The sequence below is a fragment of the Solea solea genome, chromosome 8, assembly GCF_958295425.1.
Source record: "Solea solea chromosome 8, fSolSol10.1, whole genome shotgun sequence".
In the NCBI taxonomy this organism is placed as follows: Eukaryota; Metazoa; Chordata; class Actinopteri; order Pleuronectiformes; family Soleidae; genus Solea; species Solea solea.
Genome location: NC_081141.1, coordinates 16635815 through 16649946, shown reverse-complemented (window position 1 = coordinate 16649946; position 14132 = coordinate 16635815). Strand labels below are relative to the sequence as shown.

Sequence of the window (14132 nt, the reverse complement as noted above, 5' to 3'; positions counted from 1 at the left end):
TCAGCGAATTGAGGTTGAAATGAATGTGAGAGGCCCTGGTGGTTTAATGAGTATGATTCAGAGCCGTACTGAAAGTAGAGTCATTGAACTGAGGTTTCTTTTTTGATCCCTGTTATTGTTCTTATATAATCGGACCACAGGAAGTTAAAGAAAACTAGGTAAAATAACTTAATAGTTTAAAAAATAATACATATAGTGTCCGTTTGTCGCCGTATCGTTTTAAAACAATCACTTTCACAATCGGTTGTAAAGGAAAAAAAAAAGAAAAAAGCTTCAGATGCAAATGTTTATGGGAATGTAAGTTAATATTGACTCGGACGAAGCGGACGATTGTCGCCCAGCTCAGTAAGCGTGACGTGAACTGACGGTGGACATTTGCGTAATCAGCTTACAAAACCTATCGATCCAGGCTCCAAATAAACAGTCCACAAAATATCTGCTAAGAAAGTTTTGGACAATGAAATGCTTTGAAATAGTGTTTCACTGATTGCACACTAAACAAAAGGACAAGAAAGTAAAGTTTTAGGTTCTGGACTCACTCACTGAATCCCTAAGTAGCTTATCCACATAGACACACGGTTCATAATCACGAGAAATCTGTGCGCAACCTTTGAAACGGGACAGTCTGATGATGGACGGGCTAAGGTGCATGCCATATACTTAAATGCTCAACTCTCTGCTTAAAACCCACTGCTCTTCTTTCCTTACGTCTTCATCTTTCAACTTTGCAGAATGAGCGGGCGCAAAGAAATCGGTGTAAGAACATATCGTGTAAGGCTTCTTGGGAGGTCACGGGAAAACAACTTGTTTATGTACAATCATTCCTAAGACCCAGAATCTTTACGTTTCCCCACGGTGTGATGCTGCAAATATTTAAAAACGTTGTAAAAACCCAACTACTGTTGACCGCGAGAGGCATTTTTGTATTTGACTGGGGTAAGCGTTGTACGTAAATGTGTGTGTGTGTGGGGGGGGGAGGTAAATATCAGTGCTGCTGTGGCATAAATGGGATGTCACGGGAAAATAAGAATCACTAAGTGTCAAAAAAAACGAGATTTGGCATCTTAGTTGAAGGTTTGAGAAGGGGGAACTGTCTTTCCCCTTTCCAACATCAACTTTATTCACTCACAGATGGAGAAAGACCACTTAAATATTTCCTTGAAAAAAATAGAGGGTTCCTTGAGAAGCCTGCTCTGACACCCAATCAAGCAAACTCACTGCACCCAAATCCCCCCCCCCCCCCCCACCCTTTCCCTGCAGCCTTGGGCATACTCAGGCCACACTAGGTGTTAATGCCCTCCAGGACAGAGGGAGCCGCTATAAAGTGAAGAGAGCGGCGAGGCAGACGAGCAACAAAGCCAGGAGCGGACTCGTTTTCTGCAGACGCGGGGCGGCGTTCGTTTCTCTTCGGGAAGGCTCGGCGGGTTCGTGACTGGTGTCGTCTAAGAGATAGAAAAAAAGACGTGTTGTTGATCGCTATTTATGGCACACACTTTAACAACATTAGAACATTCTTTCATTAGAAACACAACATCTTTTGGTGAACAGAATCATGAATATTTGTATATTTAAACTGCAAAGCCATAACCTGACAGGAATTCATGATCATGAGTTCACTTCAAACATTTTAGTTCCATGACATGACCTAAAAATGTCATGCAGAGCGGCACAAATCACATGTTTCTTTGTAATCGGGGTCCGAGCTCAGTGAGTGCAAAGGAGTCGTTGTTCTTATTCTTATTTTATCTCGCAATGAATCACATTTTTAAGGGACTAAGCATATCCGGCAACTCACGAAAATTTGCACGCAAATGTACGTCTGAAAGTGGTTCAGTGAATGGGCGTGGCAAATTGGAAATGGGAGGTGCTAAAACACAACCCAAGAAACTTCTATGAGGTCATCCAGTGCCAGGTTTTTTATATACATACGGAAACGGTGAACGGTGAAGTCTGAGTTGCCATGTGAACTTAAGTTGCTGTATCATGTTCCTGTGGTGACGTGTGTGTGTGATCAGCCATGTGCCCGATGCACCATGGGAAATAGGCAGGACCATGCACAGCAAAGGACAGAAAGACAGAACAGATGATAAGGTGGTGACAGGGCAACAGCAGGTGATAGATTCATGCTTTAATTCCTCTCCTTGGAAGGGCAGGCGGACGAGCCACAGGCTTTACAAGGTGAGAGAGGCGGGGCGTCGGAAGATGCACACGCGGTAGCAAAGGGGGACAAACACGCAGACAGACAATCAGGCGGGAGAAGAGGCAGGCGGGCATCAACTGTGTCTCAAGATCGGGCCTTTTTATGTGTGTGTGTGTGTATGTGGAGCTCTTCTTGAAATAGAGAGTCATGCCCGTGTTTCTTATTTACAGTAGGATTGCAAATTGCTTTATTGATATTCATTAATTAGTCAATGAATTGTCAACTGTTGTTGTGACAGTAAAATCTGTCCATTATGAGTTGGTTTTTATTCAAAAATAAAAACATTTGATCTTCATTTCAAAGTTTGGGAAACATAATTGAGAAAGGAATTGAGAAAATCGACACGCGAACAGATCATGCAATATAACCATCATAAGTTGCATCTTTTTTTTTTTAAAGTGTGCACTCCCCAAGTGTGGTTTTGGGACTCTGGAGTGGGCTGGTGCTGGGAATGAATCAGCGGCATGTGGGTGTTGTGAAGAGCGTTTCATTTGAGCGACAGTGTGAAGACACGTATGAAGACATGAGCATGCACAGCATAGAGAGTCGCGAGAGTTCGCCCTGCGGAGCCGTACAAGCCAGTCGCTGAGGGTAATGCAAAGAGTACAGTAACGTCGTGTGGGTGGAGCTATGGTGAGGAAGGCTGTGGTCACGACATGAGTGTAAAACACTCGTATCGTTACACCATCAGCGATGTATAACATGTACGGCGTAACAGCAATGGGACACCATCAGCTCAGGCAAGGAAAAGTGGAAGAGACGGATCGACTTGCAGGCAAACGGCGTAAAAAGGACAGAACAAGAGACACATGTACACGTGTATGCAGGTCACACTGAAGAGAATAAAAAAAAGCAGGAAGCCATACTAACCTCGTGGTTCTAATGTATTGTCTACTTTGTCGTTTACATCAAAAACACGGTCATGTACGCCTATAGTTTTCACACAGCTGTCTATAACAGAGAATAGGGAGAATCAGAAATCATTAGGAGGCAAAAGCCAAATAGTTTAGAGACATTTGAAGCCCCTCCCCCGCCCCACCCCCCTCTAAGCCTTGATATTCCACATCCCAAGCAACAAAGCTCATGGCAACATTCAGATGAGGTATGAAGACACCTGCATTTCATTTGACATGATCATCTATCATCCTTTTCATCATGTTTTCACTGCCAAAACACATCTTTAGCAAGTAAAAGTGGGGGGGTTCTGTGTGGTGATAAATGATAGCAGAGGCTGGGACAGTGAAAAGTAAAAGGTTAAGTGGAGCAACCAGAGGAGGAAATTGTTTCATCATAAACGCTTTTGATTTCCAAGCCAAACATATTACTTGAGTACGCTGTATTACGAAGCACTCGTGTTGCATGCAGAACACTTACTTGATGGTCGGACGAAAACTTTGAGCTTCAGGCACGTTTTCCTCCCGTTCTCAGCGATGGTGGAGGCTGCAACAGAGGACATCGATTAAAAGGACTAGAATAAAACATGTACAGTACAATAGAAAGTAGGTCTCCAACTGTATGTTCCCCTTGTAATGATCTGCATTAATAGACTTCTCATCATGAATATTTTATGTTATATTCTTTCCTGTGGGCAACTGTTAAAAGTGAGGTCGTTTATTCGGGGGTGGTGGGAGGTGGGTGGGGGAACCCCAGATTGTGAATGTTGACTCTTAAGTGGATTTCACAGGGTTAGTCATGGCTCTTGGGGAATAATAGCAAGAAAGTATTTACAGATGTGCTCGCGAAATATCTCTGGGGAAAAAGTGGAGTGCTTTGCTCACAGTTTAATTGTTGCATCTTTGAATATTACGACTGGCAGCAGCTTAGAGGAGATCAAGGAGTCTGCGCCGTTTGCACTTGTTTAAGATCGAAGCGTAAAAAGTCTGCGAGGTGTCCAACACTTTACATTCATCCCCAAAAAAAAGTTTATATGTTGTTTTTTCACTCCTTAAAAACCTCTTGGGACACTTTTCGAGGGAGTCACGTGCCACATTTATGGATGCGTTGCGGTTGTTGTCAGGAAATGGATCCTTTCCTGTCAAGACTATGGGGTGGGGGGGGTAAATCTTTGAGTATTAGCCACTTCCACTAAAAATACAATGTGGAGAACGTGTGTATGTGTGTGTACGTGCATTTGTGTGCGCGTGCCACTAATGGTGTTGTGGTGAGGCACCAGGTGGAGTCTTAGCAGATGAGGACAGGGGTCAAAGACGAGGCAGTTGGGGCACAGTGGGTTGTTACTGCGTGCATCCATCCATCATGGCAGCAGGACAAACAGTTGTTTGGAAAAAAAAAAAAATATATATATATATGTTGTTGTATAATAATAGTGTAGGATTTCCCACTCTTGTGACATATCAATGCCATTTACTTTCCCCTCCAGCTCTGGAGAGAGCCTAATGTCTGCAGAGCTGTCTTCTGGGCCTCATTTGATTGTCTTCTGTCGATCCTTCCTACAGCTGATGCGATAAAGCCAAACATATCCAAAGGCTACCATTTGGGGATCTGTCAACTCCTCCTGTCCAGTGAACCTGTGCCTAACCTCTCTGTTCCCTTCCCTCTGTCCCAGCTGTGTCACCTTCTCCTCCCATCCGTCAGCGACGCCGTATCGTTCATCAAAGCATAACTGGCATGCCTTCATACTCTGAGCACACACTAACAGAAGTGTGCTCACGCACAAAGGTACACAATTTTTTGGAAATGCCTGGAGCGGCTGCTTTTTCATTAACGTTGACGTTTCTGCGTTAGACTCTTACTTTCAGCATTCATGTCCCTGTATACGTCTATATAAACAGTATCTCTGTGGCCATAAGGATGTGTTCATTAAGGGAATTACCGACTAATAACTATCGGAAATGGGGTCAGAAAAGGTGGGAATATATTCCCGCTCTTGCATTTTGCACGCTCCCTTATTCTGAATGACCCTGAGCTCCAGTGCTGGTTTCTTCATAAAATGCATGCGGCACATTCTCTCGCGCTCATTTCGCAAAGCAACCTTTCTACACCTCGTTGCGCTCCCTCTCTCCCTCCCTCTCGACGCCGTTGCCCTTTTGACCTCGCTTTCGCCATTTTAACGTTGTTGCCTCATCAGCTGTTATCTGTTTCTTAGTCATGTGTCGGCGTGCGAGTGAGGTGCCTCGAGATCAGATGCCCTTTTTCACAGCTCAGTTCACATTCAGCAGATGCTGGAGGGGTGGCAGGGAGAGAGAGAGAACATGGGGGCCTTATTATTTCAGTGTGGAGGCAGCCGATGACACACTAATGAACCTTAGCCACCGTCGCTCACCCACTCATACACACCAGTGCCCACACAATTTATGTCACTCTTCTTATTGCTCCGCTCCTCTTTTCCCACCACTACTTTATGCTCCCACTTTCAGAGTGCACGCGGACACGCGCGCCGCCTCCAGATGTCTTATCTTCATCATTGTTGAGGGCAGACTAAGTCCGCGCCCATCGACACCAGCCACTTAGCAGAGGCAGCTGATCATGGGAGTGAAGTACAGCCCTGATGAAAGTGGCAAGATTGCCTGTCGTGACGCCTGTGCGCGAAGCTGCCGCGATGTTCGTCAGGTTGGCTGCAGCGCGGTGTCCGCCTCCTACGTCGGTGGGAACATCTTGGGCATCGATTGGAAGCGATATATCACCATTGTACAGTGATTCATCTCTCACCGGTTACGCAACGCATGCATTCTAAACCCTAAATGTCATAATGCGGAATACTGAGGCGTGTTGCCGCTCTACGTTCTGTGTTTGGTGAAGATCCCTCTACCTCTGCCCAGGCTCCCCCCACACAAGTGCCTGTTTATTTTGGATGAACATGCTGCACAGGGCCAGCTTATTGTTCTTTGAGGCCATAACATCAACACCTGCTGTGCTGTTTTCCATCAGGCCAACAGCCTGAACCATCAATCCATCCAGCCCGAGCAATTGGCTGCTTTGAAGGACAGAGCCCCCGAGAAGAAGTCCCAGGGATGGGGGGGGGTGGGGGTGGTGGTAGAGGAGTTAGGGGGGCGAGGTCAGGTTACTTCTCCAGGCCTTGTCCCCTGGCTCTTAATGGCTGGTCCCCTCAGATCACTGCATTATGCATCAGCATTAAGGCAAATGGAATGAAGCAGAATCCAATTACGGCAGAACAAACAGGTGGGCTCAGTGCGGCTTAGGCACCGTATTGTTCAATCACGGCCCGAACCTCGTTGCAACTGTTATGTTATCTGGAAAACACGTCTCCTTTTTTTTTTCCCCTTCAGAGGAAGATTCAACAGCATATGAAGTTTAGGTTATATTATTTGTTATCCATTAAGGAGGTGTAATGTCTCCGCTATGAAAGTTAAATTCAGCTGCTACATTAAGCTTTATTTGGCTACATCAATAAAATTGACTTGACTTGTCATTAAAAAACTTGACTTGCAGTCATCTGTGGTCTTCTAAGTCAGTGAACCTTGCAAAATTTGGAGCAAACCTCTCCCACTCAAAGGCGTAATACAATTTGCAGACGACCAAGCAGTGAGGCACAGATGGCTTCGTAATCATTGGGACAATGTAAGTTTCAGGTTTCTACAAGACTCAAAAACAGACCTCTGGCCTTGTCTTTGATGATTGACAATTCTTATGTCCTTACACTGAACAAGCCTTGTCCAAATTTAGATCCAGGAGTCTGATGGGGCCGTCCACATGAAAGCAAGTCCCGGGGAAGCCGGCAAACTTTTTTATCGTATCGTTTTATCATATTTCTTTTTGGAAACGGCTGTGGGAAAAATCTCAAAATATCACCCTTGCATCTTCGTGTAGACAACCGATATGCTACTTTGGGAAAAGTATGTCATAGTCCCACCTGTCTCTTGCGTTTGGTCTGTCCGCTTTATGATAACTTTTGGTTTTCTTTCCTTTCTTTCCGTCCTTTCCCCCGGCTTTAAAATGCTTCATGTGTATGCTCAAGGCCTGTTACAGCGCCAAGTACAGGCCTGGCATATGCACTGCAGAGTCATTTTGGGGCGTTTCATGTGGACGGACGTTTCCCCGAAACGATGCCGTGTTTATGGAGAACTTTTCCAAAACAACAATGGGGAAAAACAGCTAAACGACGCTTGGTTTCGTTTCCGTGAGCATGGAGCCTCAATTACGCAAAACTGGTGTGAAAAAAACATGTGCTTTTCCTTTTTCCTTTCCAGAAGACTTAGTGCCACTTTCCACCTATGTTTATGTCTTTGCCGCTAATTAGACAGTTTGCAGCCAGAAGACATGTCTTCTATTCAGTGTTTACAAAACACTGCGAGTGTTCATTGATGTCGGTTTCGGAGTGTGGAATCAGAGGAGGTACGTTTTTAACAGAACACACGTGCACGGAGGAAAAGCTTGAATTAAAAAAAGGCTCTCGGCACGGAGAGAGAGAAACTCAAATAGGTAACATCGGCTGCTCTGCTCTCCAGGAAGACCTCTTCTACGGCCTACTATATATTGCGGACATAGAGTAGAAAGAGCCGGACAAAGTGAACACATGCACTGACAGAATTACTGAATGTCCTTCACAAAATCCCTCATCCCACACCGAAGCACTCACGGAGCAACATACTGTACATTTCTATTATAGCACCTTTTAAGAGACAGAGGGAAGAAGAAAAAAAAAACCAAAAAACAAAGCAATGATTTGAAACTACAGACCAACAGACCAAGAAAGTGTGTGTCTGTTTGCTCGCCTGCACAATATGTGCGGTGTGAACATAAGAAGTAAGAAGATGGAAGATGCCATCCACTGAAGAGGCCCATTAACCAGCTGTTACTACAGTGAACGCACAATAGGAGGGGAATGAGGGAGCTGGGAGGAGCAGTGAAAGACGATGATTTGGATTCGGGGAGCAGAGGGAACATAAACTTTCCTCCCCGGTGATAGCTGGCCTTTTGCTCCTTCCTTGCGTCTTTCAGCTTCCACCAAAAAGTAAACTAAAGTCATCCGTCATGCTACTGGCACCCGAGGAAACAAGGTCACAGGCAATGTGGAAAAGAGTTTAGAGAGGACGCGGAGGGAAACTGATGAGCTGTAATTATGCGCAGAGTGTACTCGACAACAAGATCACACTTTTGCGCTGTACACTATATCCATGCAGGGCATGTCATTTTGTTATTAGCAATAATACTGTGAAAGACAACTTAATGATGTCCAAACCAATTATTCAGTATTCTAGGAAATAAAAAAACAAACAAACAAACCCTCGAATGTTGTCGACTCATTAATGTCTTCATACTTTGAATTCAGTGATTTATCAATCCAAGTGGGAGTTCAGCGATTTTTAAAGCAGCCATGGAATATTAAATCATGACACATAATAATGTTTCATTACTGCACTTACTGTTTTACTAGGAACCATATTACTATTGTTATAGCTCAAGTATCCGCCCACTGAATTAAGAGAAACAAATGTGTGTGTGTGTGTGTGCGTGTGGGGAGGAGGGGTTAAATAAATACCTAATTAAAATAATGACTAATGCACTGTATAAACAATGTTACAGTGTATGTTAAAGGATACAATGTCCTTGTCTTTGTGATGACGAACCGTGAGCAGGTTCTAGAGACGCCTGTTGGACACATGAATCATAAAAGATCCAGAGAGTATCTCAGCACCTGCCCGCCCTGCTTTCCTCTGATCTCTCGGCGTTTCAGAGCGTGTGTGTGTCACGCAGGCAAAGTGATGACTTCTTTATTAGTGATCACACTGGAATAACCTGGTTAAGGGCCGTTTCTTAACCACTGTCAACAAGTGTGGGATGGCTTAGCTCATGGTCTGTCCTGTTATTTTCCAAAAGCCTCGCTGGTGTGCAAGCTCATTTGACTGCTTTTCAATTTATTTTCAAAAAGTTTGGATTCCGATGAGCTTGTCCTAGCCAGGCCTTTACTGGTGACTTGATCTTCTCAGAAGTTTCCCCCACAGTGTTCTCATTTATAAATTCAGTTTTCAGTTCCTTGTAATCCTTGGTGAACCACATTTTTGTGTGTATAACTGTAGTTCCACCGTTTGTTGGCTGTCAGATTGTTGGGAGTGTTCCCATTGGCCGTTGAATTGGCACATTTTTCGGCGATTTCATCACAGGGGTGTTTACATGCAGCGTTGCCATTTAGTGCATTTGCAGTACATTTACTGACACTTAACACCCATTAGAGAGGAGTTCAGGAGAAAGTTTTTGTCTTCCTAAAGAACTGTTTTAGATCAGCAATGTACTTATGAGATCTCACGTGGATGACATTCAACAGCGTATGTTTATTGGACTATGAAACATAGGTCCTGGCTTCTAACAGTGTATTTACTTCATTTGAACTTTAGCACCCTGTAAGATACCTTAACAAATGTTGTTTTACCCTCGATGATGGCGACCCATCCAGGCCCAGAGGCAGCAAAGGACCTTCAAATAATGACGCCCATCTTCAAACAATTTCACAATAGTTTTTTCCAGTTTGAGTTTAATCTCAAAATGTTGAAATATTGATTAAACCGCGCGTCAATTCAATACTGACAAAATAAACAAAAGGTTGTTCAACTGCACCTTCAGCCAGTCGTAACTTGACATCGCTTTGTTTTTACCAGTATGCGTACGTCTGAAACGCGTGCAGGTACAACATGTTAAGCAAAAACACAAAAACAAACAGCTGTGACACGGGGAAGGTTAGCTGTGGAGCACTGTCCAAAACCAATTTTTAAAGAGATGATAAAAACGGAGCACAAGAAAGGATCGAGTAGCCTTGGAGGGCGGACGTGGAATGTCTGTCCATCTATCCTGATTAGAATAATGCATTTTCAAACAGAGTCTGCTCATGTACAGTATGTGCAATGATATTGAACACGAGCACAGGTAGCTCTCCGGCATTTTACAATATTCCATGTTGTCCAAATGACAAGGTTGATTTTTCACGTCATTGGATTAAAAAGGGTCGCGTTGTAATAGTGTCCGTATGCCAGTTCCCTCCTCGTACCACACAGAGAACCGCACGGTCTGTTTATCAGTATTAGCAAACCGACCAGAGCTCCAAAAAAAAAATAAACAGACTACAGAGTGCACACACTGTCCCCTGCCTCTGTTTCATTTGTCCATTAATACTAGTTTGCTGCTGCTGCTGCCTACTATCTCTACTCCTTTGCTCCCCTAGAGAGCAGCTTGAAGGCACATGGTACATCACAGGATTTATGATCCATTACTAGACAGCTATAGCCCATGTCTTAGAGAGTCTGTTTTAGGGGTTTATGTGGATGTAGTCATCAGTAAAACTAGAAAATACCTTATGAGATTGTGTAGGGGGAAATCTGTACGAATATAAGAACCTTTTCTTGCCTGTTAGCTTGGTTTTAATGATGAAGTCGTGCTGCATTTTGCATATTTGCCTACATGCATCTGTGTGAGTGAAAGCAGTCTCACAAAAATGTCTTTATTTTTTTTGGAAAATGATTGCCTACCGTCTCCCCCTGGCTGTGTTAATTTGAAATCGGACACACACTCACCTTAGGACAGTGAAATCATTAGTCCTTGCAGTGGCAGCCCCAGAAATATCTATAAAAATAACTCTCGCCACAAGTGACACACAGATACGTTATTGATTGTCTTTGTGTGCGACTGCACTTCCCGTCTGGATAGGTGAGTAAGTCGGAACGGCAAGAAAACACACGATTGTTTCTGCCTCCCTAACTGCTCGTGCCAGATCGCACCAAGTGGTTCCTACAAATCTCGCCCAGCGAAAGCACTATAACTCTGCTCACTCATCTCTTGCAGTGAGCCGCCACCGATATTGGATTTCTGCCCCTCTCAGATTAAAATCACTCAAATACAAGAGTGTGGCTTGTGTCCATATGAGGAAAAAATGTGCTCACATCAGCATTCTGCGAGATGGGTTTCACTTGAACTATGTGTGCACTGCGAACCCTGACCTTAAAAAGTGTTTTTCTGTCCTTGCCTATGCTCACTGTCTGTCATTAATGCATACACACACACACACACACACACCCAAAACGATCACCGCTATCACCTGAGCTATCACTGCTAATACTGCATATACTGTATTTCTAGCATTGGATGTACTCTGTATCCATCTACCCTGCATCCGGTCAATTTGACATCTTCCGTGTAATCCTCCCTTGTCAGTCTGTCCTGTGTTGACCTGTGGAAAAAAACCACAGCGGGGTGTTGTCTGCCGACGCATCAGGCTCCTGACTGATAGTGTTTTCTTTTTGTCTTCAATTACATGCCTCAGACAGAAAGGGGAGGCTGACGCTAACAAAAAAATGAAGAATTATGACCTCCATTTAAGTAAATTCCCTCCGTCCTGCTAACATTGATTAAGCGGTTTGTGTTGTTCAGGCGGATGACAGCAGAAACCTGTCTCTTCTATCTAATTTTATCAGCGGTGCAACAAATCAACCTTCGACCCGCATCAAACTCGCAGGGGCGAAAACACCATTAACGGGCGTTTTTCTCTGCAGGAATAGGATTTGACATCTTAATTTTCATTTACAAACAAGAAAGCTACTCAGCCACATCACTACGGGCACATTTTTCATCTCCCTCCCCCCCCACCCGGTTCCCTCAGGTCATTTGGTTACAGAAGGTTGACGCTGATGAGAAAAAGATTAATATTTTGATACTGGATATGCTCATATAGAGCACAAGTTCTTTGTTGTGCTGCGTGTAGTTTATCACTGGTTGCACTGAAAGTTTGAGTGTTTTCTTTATCAGGACATTTCCATAAATGTTATAAAACAAGATATTCGGTTAGGTCTTAGTCACATTAACCCATTCAATTCCCTCCTCTACTCATTAATGGTGCCCTCTGCCTCAGGACACATTAACATTTAAGTCTAGTGCACAAGTGTGGTGTAGCCAGCGCTTCGGAAAGGTAATGATGCATAAGATTCTCTATGCTGTTATCTATGCTGCACAATGTAGGCAAGTCTGACCCCTAAATCTAAGCTGAAATGAAGATATCATGCGTTGTATCTGGTCGTAGCCACTATTGCTGTTGATGCGTCACAGATGAATTGCAACTTATGAGTTATCATTGACCTCATAAGGTATTAAATCTCTCCGATTAAAACAAACAGTCTCTAATTACTGTTTGAGATTCATTGTTTTGACATTTTAACCTTGGGCGCTTCATCACTTCCGCTCCGCACAGTAAGAGATGAAATGAAATGATCCGTGTGGCAAAAGGCAGACAATTCACATTGTTCCTAACATTAGGTGAGGCCATTCAGAACTTTTGGCTCCCTAACATTCATTATTTGTTAATGACACTATCCGCAAAATGTCCTCGTTATAGCACTCTGGTCACATCCCTCAACCGCCTGTGACGACTGGAGAAGTCTGACATCTACCTTCGAATGACCATGTCGAGTGTGTGCAGAACTGCATCAGCTTAAGTGTCCCTAAAAGACATCTGCAAATGCTAAGGCTGGAATTGAATCAACGTGTACCGGTGGCTGCACGACAGCCGACAAGCTTCAGCCGCGAAGACGGTCTTTCTTTTCCCCATCAATAACAATAACAGAACCACCGTCATGTTTCACAGTCTAATAAGGTATTTACTTCTCCCAAATCCAACACCTTCACCTTCACTTTATGAAGCAAGTATGATGTTATCAGACTCTGATGAACTACTGGCACCGTCCGTCTTCCAGTGTTCTGCCAAAAATGCTTTAGAGTCCTTTCTGACAACAAGCACCGTGCTAGAGGCTGTTAAAGCTGCAACTACTTAACCTGCTTCATACATGCAAAAACAAAAATCACATGCATGCAGTCCCTTGCAGGATTATTGTTCCTGGAAAAAGACACTGTTTTTCCTATCTTGGGTCTGGGAGTATTTTGTAAGGCTGTGGCTGAGGTTAACGAATAGGTTTAACGCTGAAATGTTACTTGTTTCCACAATGGACTAAAATGTCATACTCTTTTCACATTTTGATTTTTTAATATGGCTCATGGTCATACACGTACTAATATTGTTTGCAGTGAAGTTTATAAACTACTGTATTGTGTGCTGCTGTCTCGTAGCTCACAGGCCAAACCTGCTTTCAAAGAATAGAATTATTCATTTCTTTTTTATTTCGGTGGCCAAATGAACTTAATAAGCTGATAAATGTAGACGCCGGAGAACGTGACCAATGAGCGTCAATAACCGTGTGGTACACGAGGAGAATAAGAAGTTGAAGTACGAGCCCACAAAGTTTACTTCAACTCGAATGACCACACGTCGTTGCAGTCGGTGCCAGATAGACCTGCTGCTTCCGGTGAGCAAACGAGATTAAGAAACAAGATTAGGGGAGATTTGTAATGTTGTGGCTTCAGTTTTTCTCCTTTTAAAAAGATTAGCGATGAAAGATTAGACCTAATCAAGTCCGAGCCAGTCTTTTTAATTTGTTTTTTTTCTCCATCTTAACTCGTGAATATTTATAAATGTATACTAACACAAAAATATAATCCTTAAAAGAAGATTGTAATTAGGTTATGGTCTTTTGAAAATGTCGCTTGTTTACTTGTTGTTTACTACGTTCTTAAGAGTATAAAGAGAATACGAATAATGGAATAATGCAAAGGTATCTTTCCAGTGTTGGGTCATGAGTACAACTCCCTTATGGAAATGATGGTGAAGATAATGATAGAAACCAGTGACTCGGCAAGTGCAGATGTACCTTCTCTGTCCTTCTACGTTCCCTCCTTCAGCTTTATGTCCCGTCCACTTAGGAGACTGTCAGCCGCCATCTGCCGCTGCGTCCTGTGGACGTTCAGCTCGGACACAGTGGCACTGGGAAATCACATGTCGGATGGCTTCATGGTAGATGACTTTAATATCTGCCAAAGTAGCCAGGGAGGCTATACGCTAGGATCGCTCAATAGCCAATGAAGCCACAGGCCACTAAACCAATATGGCGTGCTACAGCAGAATGGATGTGTTCCATGGAAG

The 14132-nt window shown here is 43.6% G+C and overlaps 1 protein-coding gene across 2 annotated transcripts in view; it reads right to left on the bottom strand.

The window, feature by feature from the left end:
- Positions 1-1241: 1241 nt before the first annotated feature.
- Positions 1242-14132, bottom strand: part of efna5b (ephrin-A5b) — an 85202-nt gene continuing 72311 nt past the window's right edge. The window contains exons 3-5 of one of the 2 annotated variants that reach the window (XM_058635911.1): positions 3575-3640; positions 3071-3151; positions 1242-1442 (exon numbers count right to left, since the gene is read on the bottom strand). In XM_058635911.1, coding sequence (XP_058491894.1) covers positions 1318-1442; positions 3071-3151; positions 3575-3640 — 272 coding nt within the window. In that variant the 3' untranslated portion in view covers positions 1242-1317. The remainder of the gene's footprint in view (positions 1443-3070; positions 3152-3574; positions 3641-14132) is intronic. The other variant, XM_058635912.1, reaches the window with a different exon arrangement.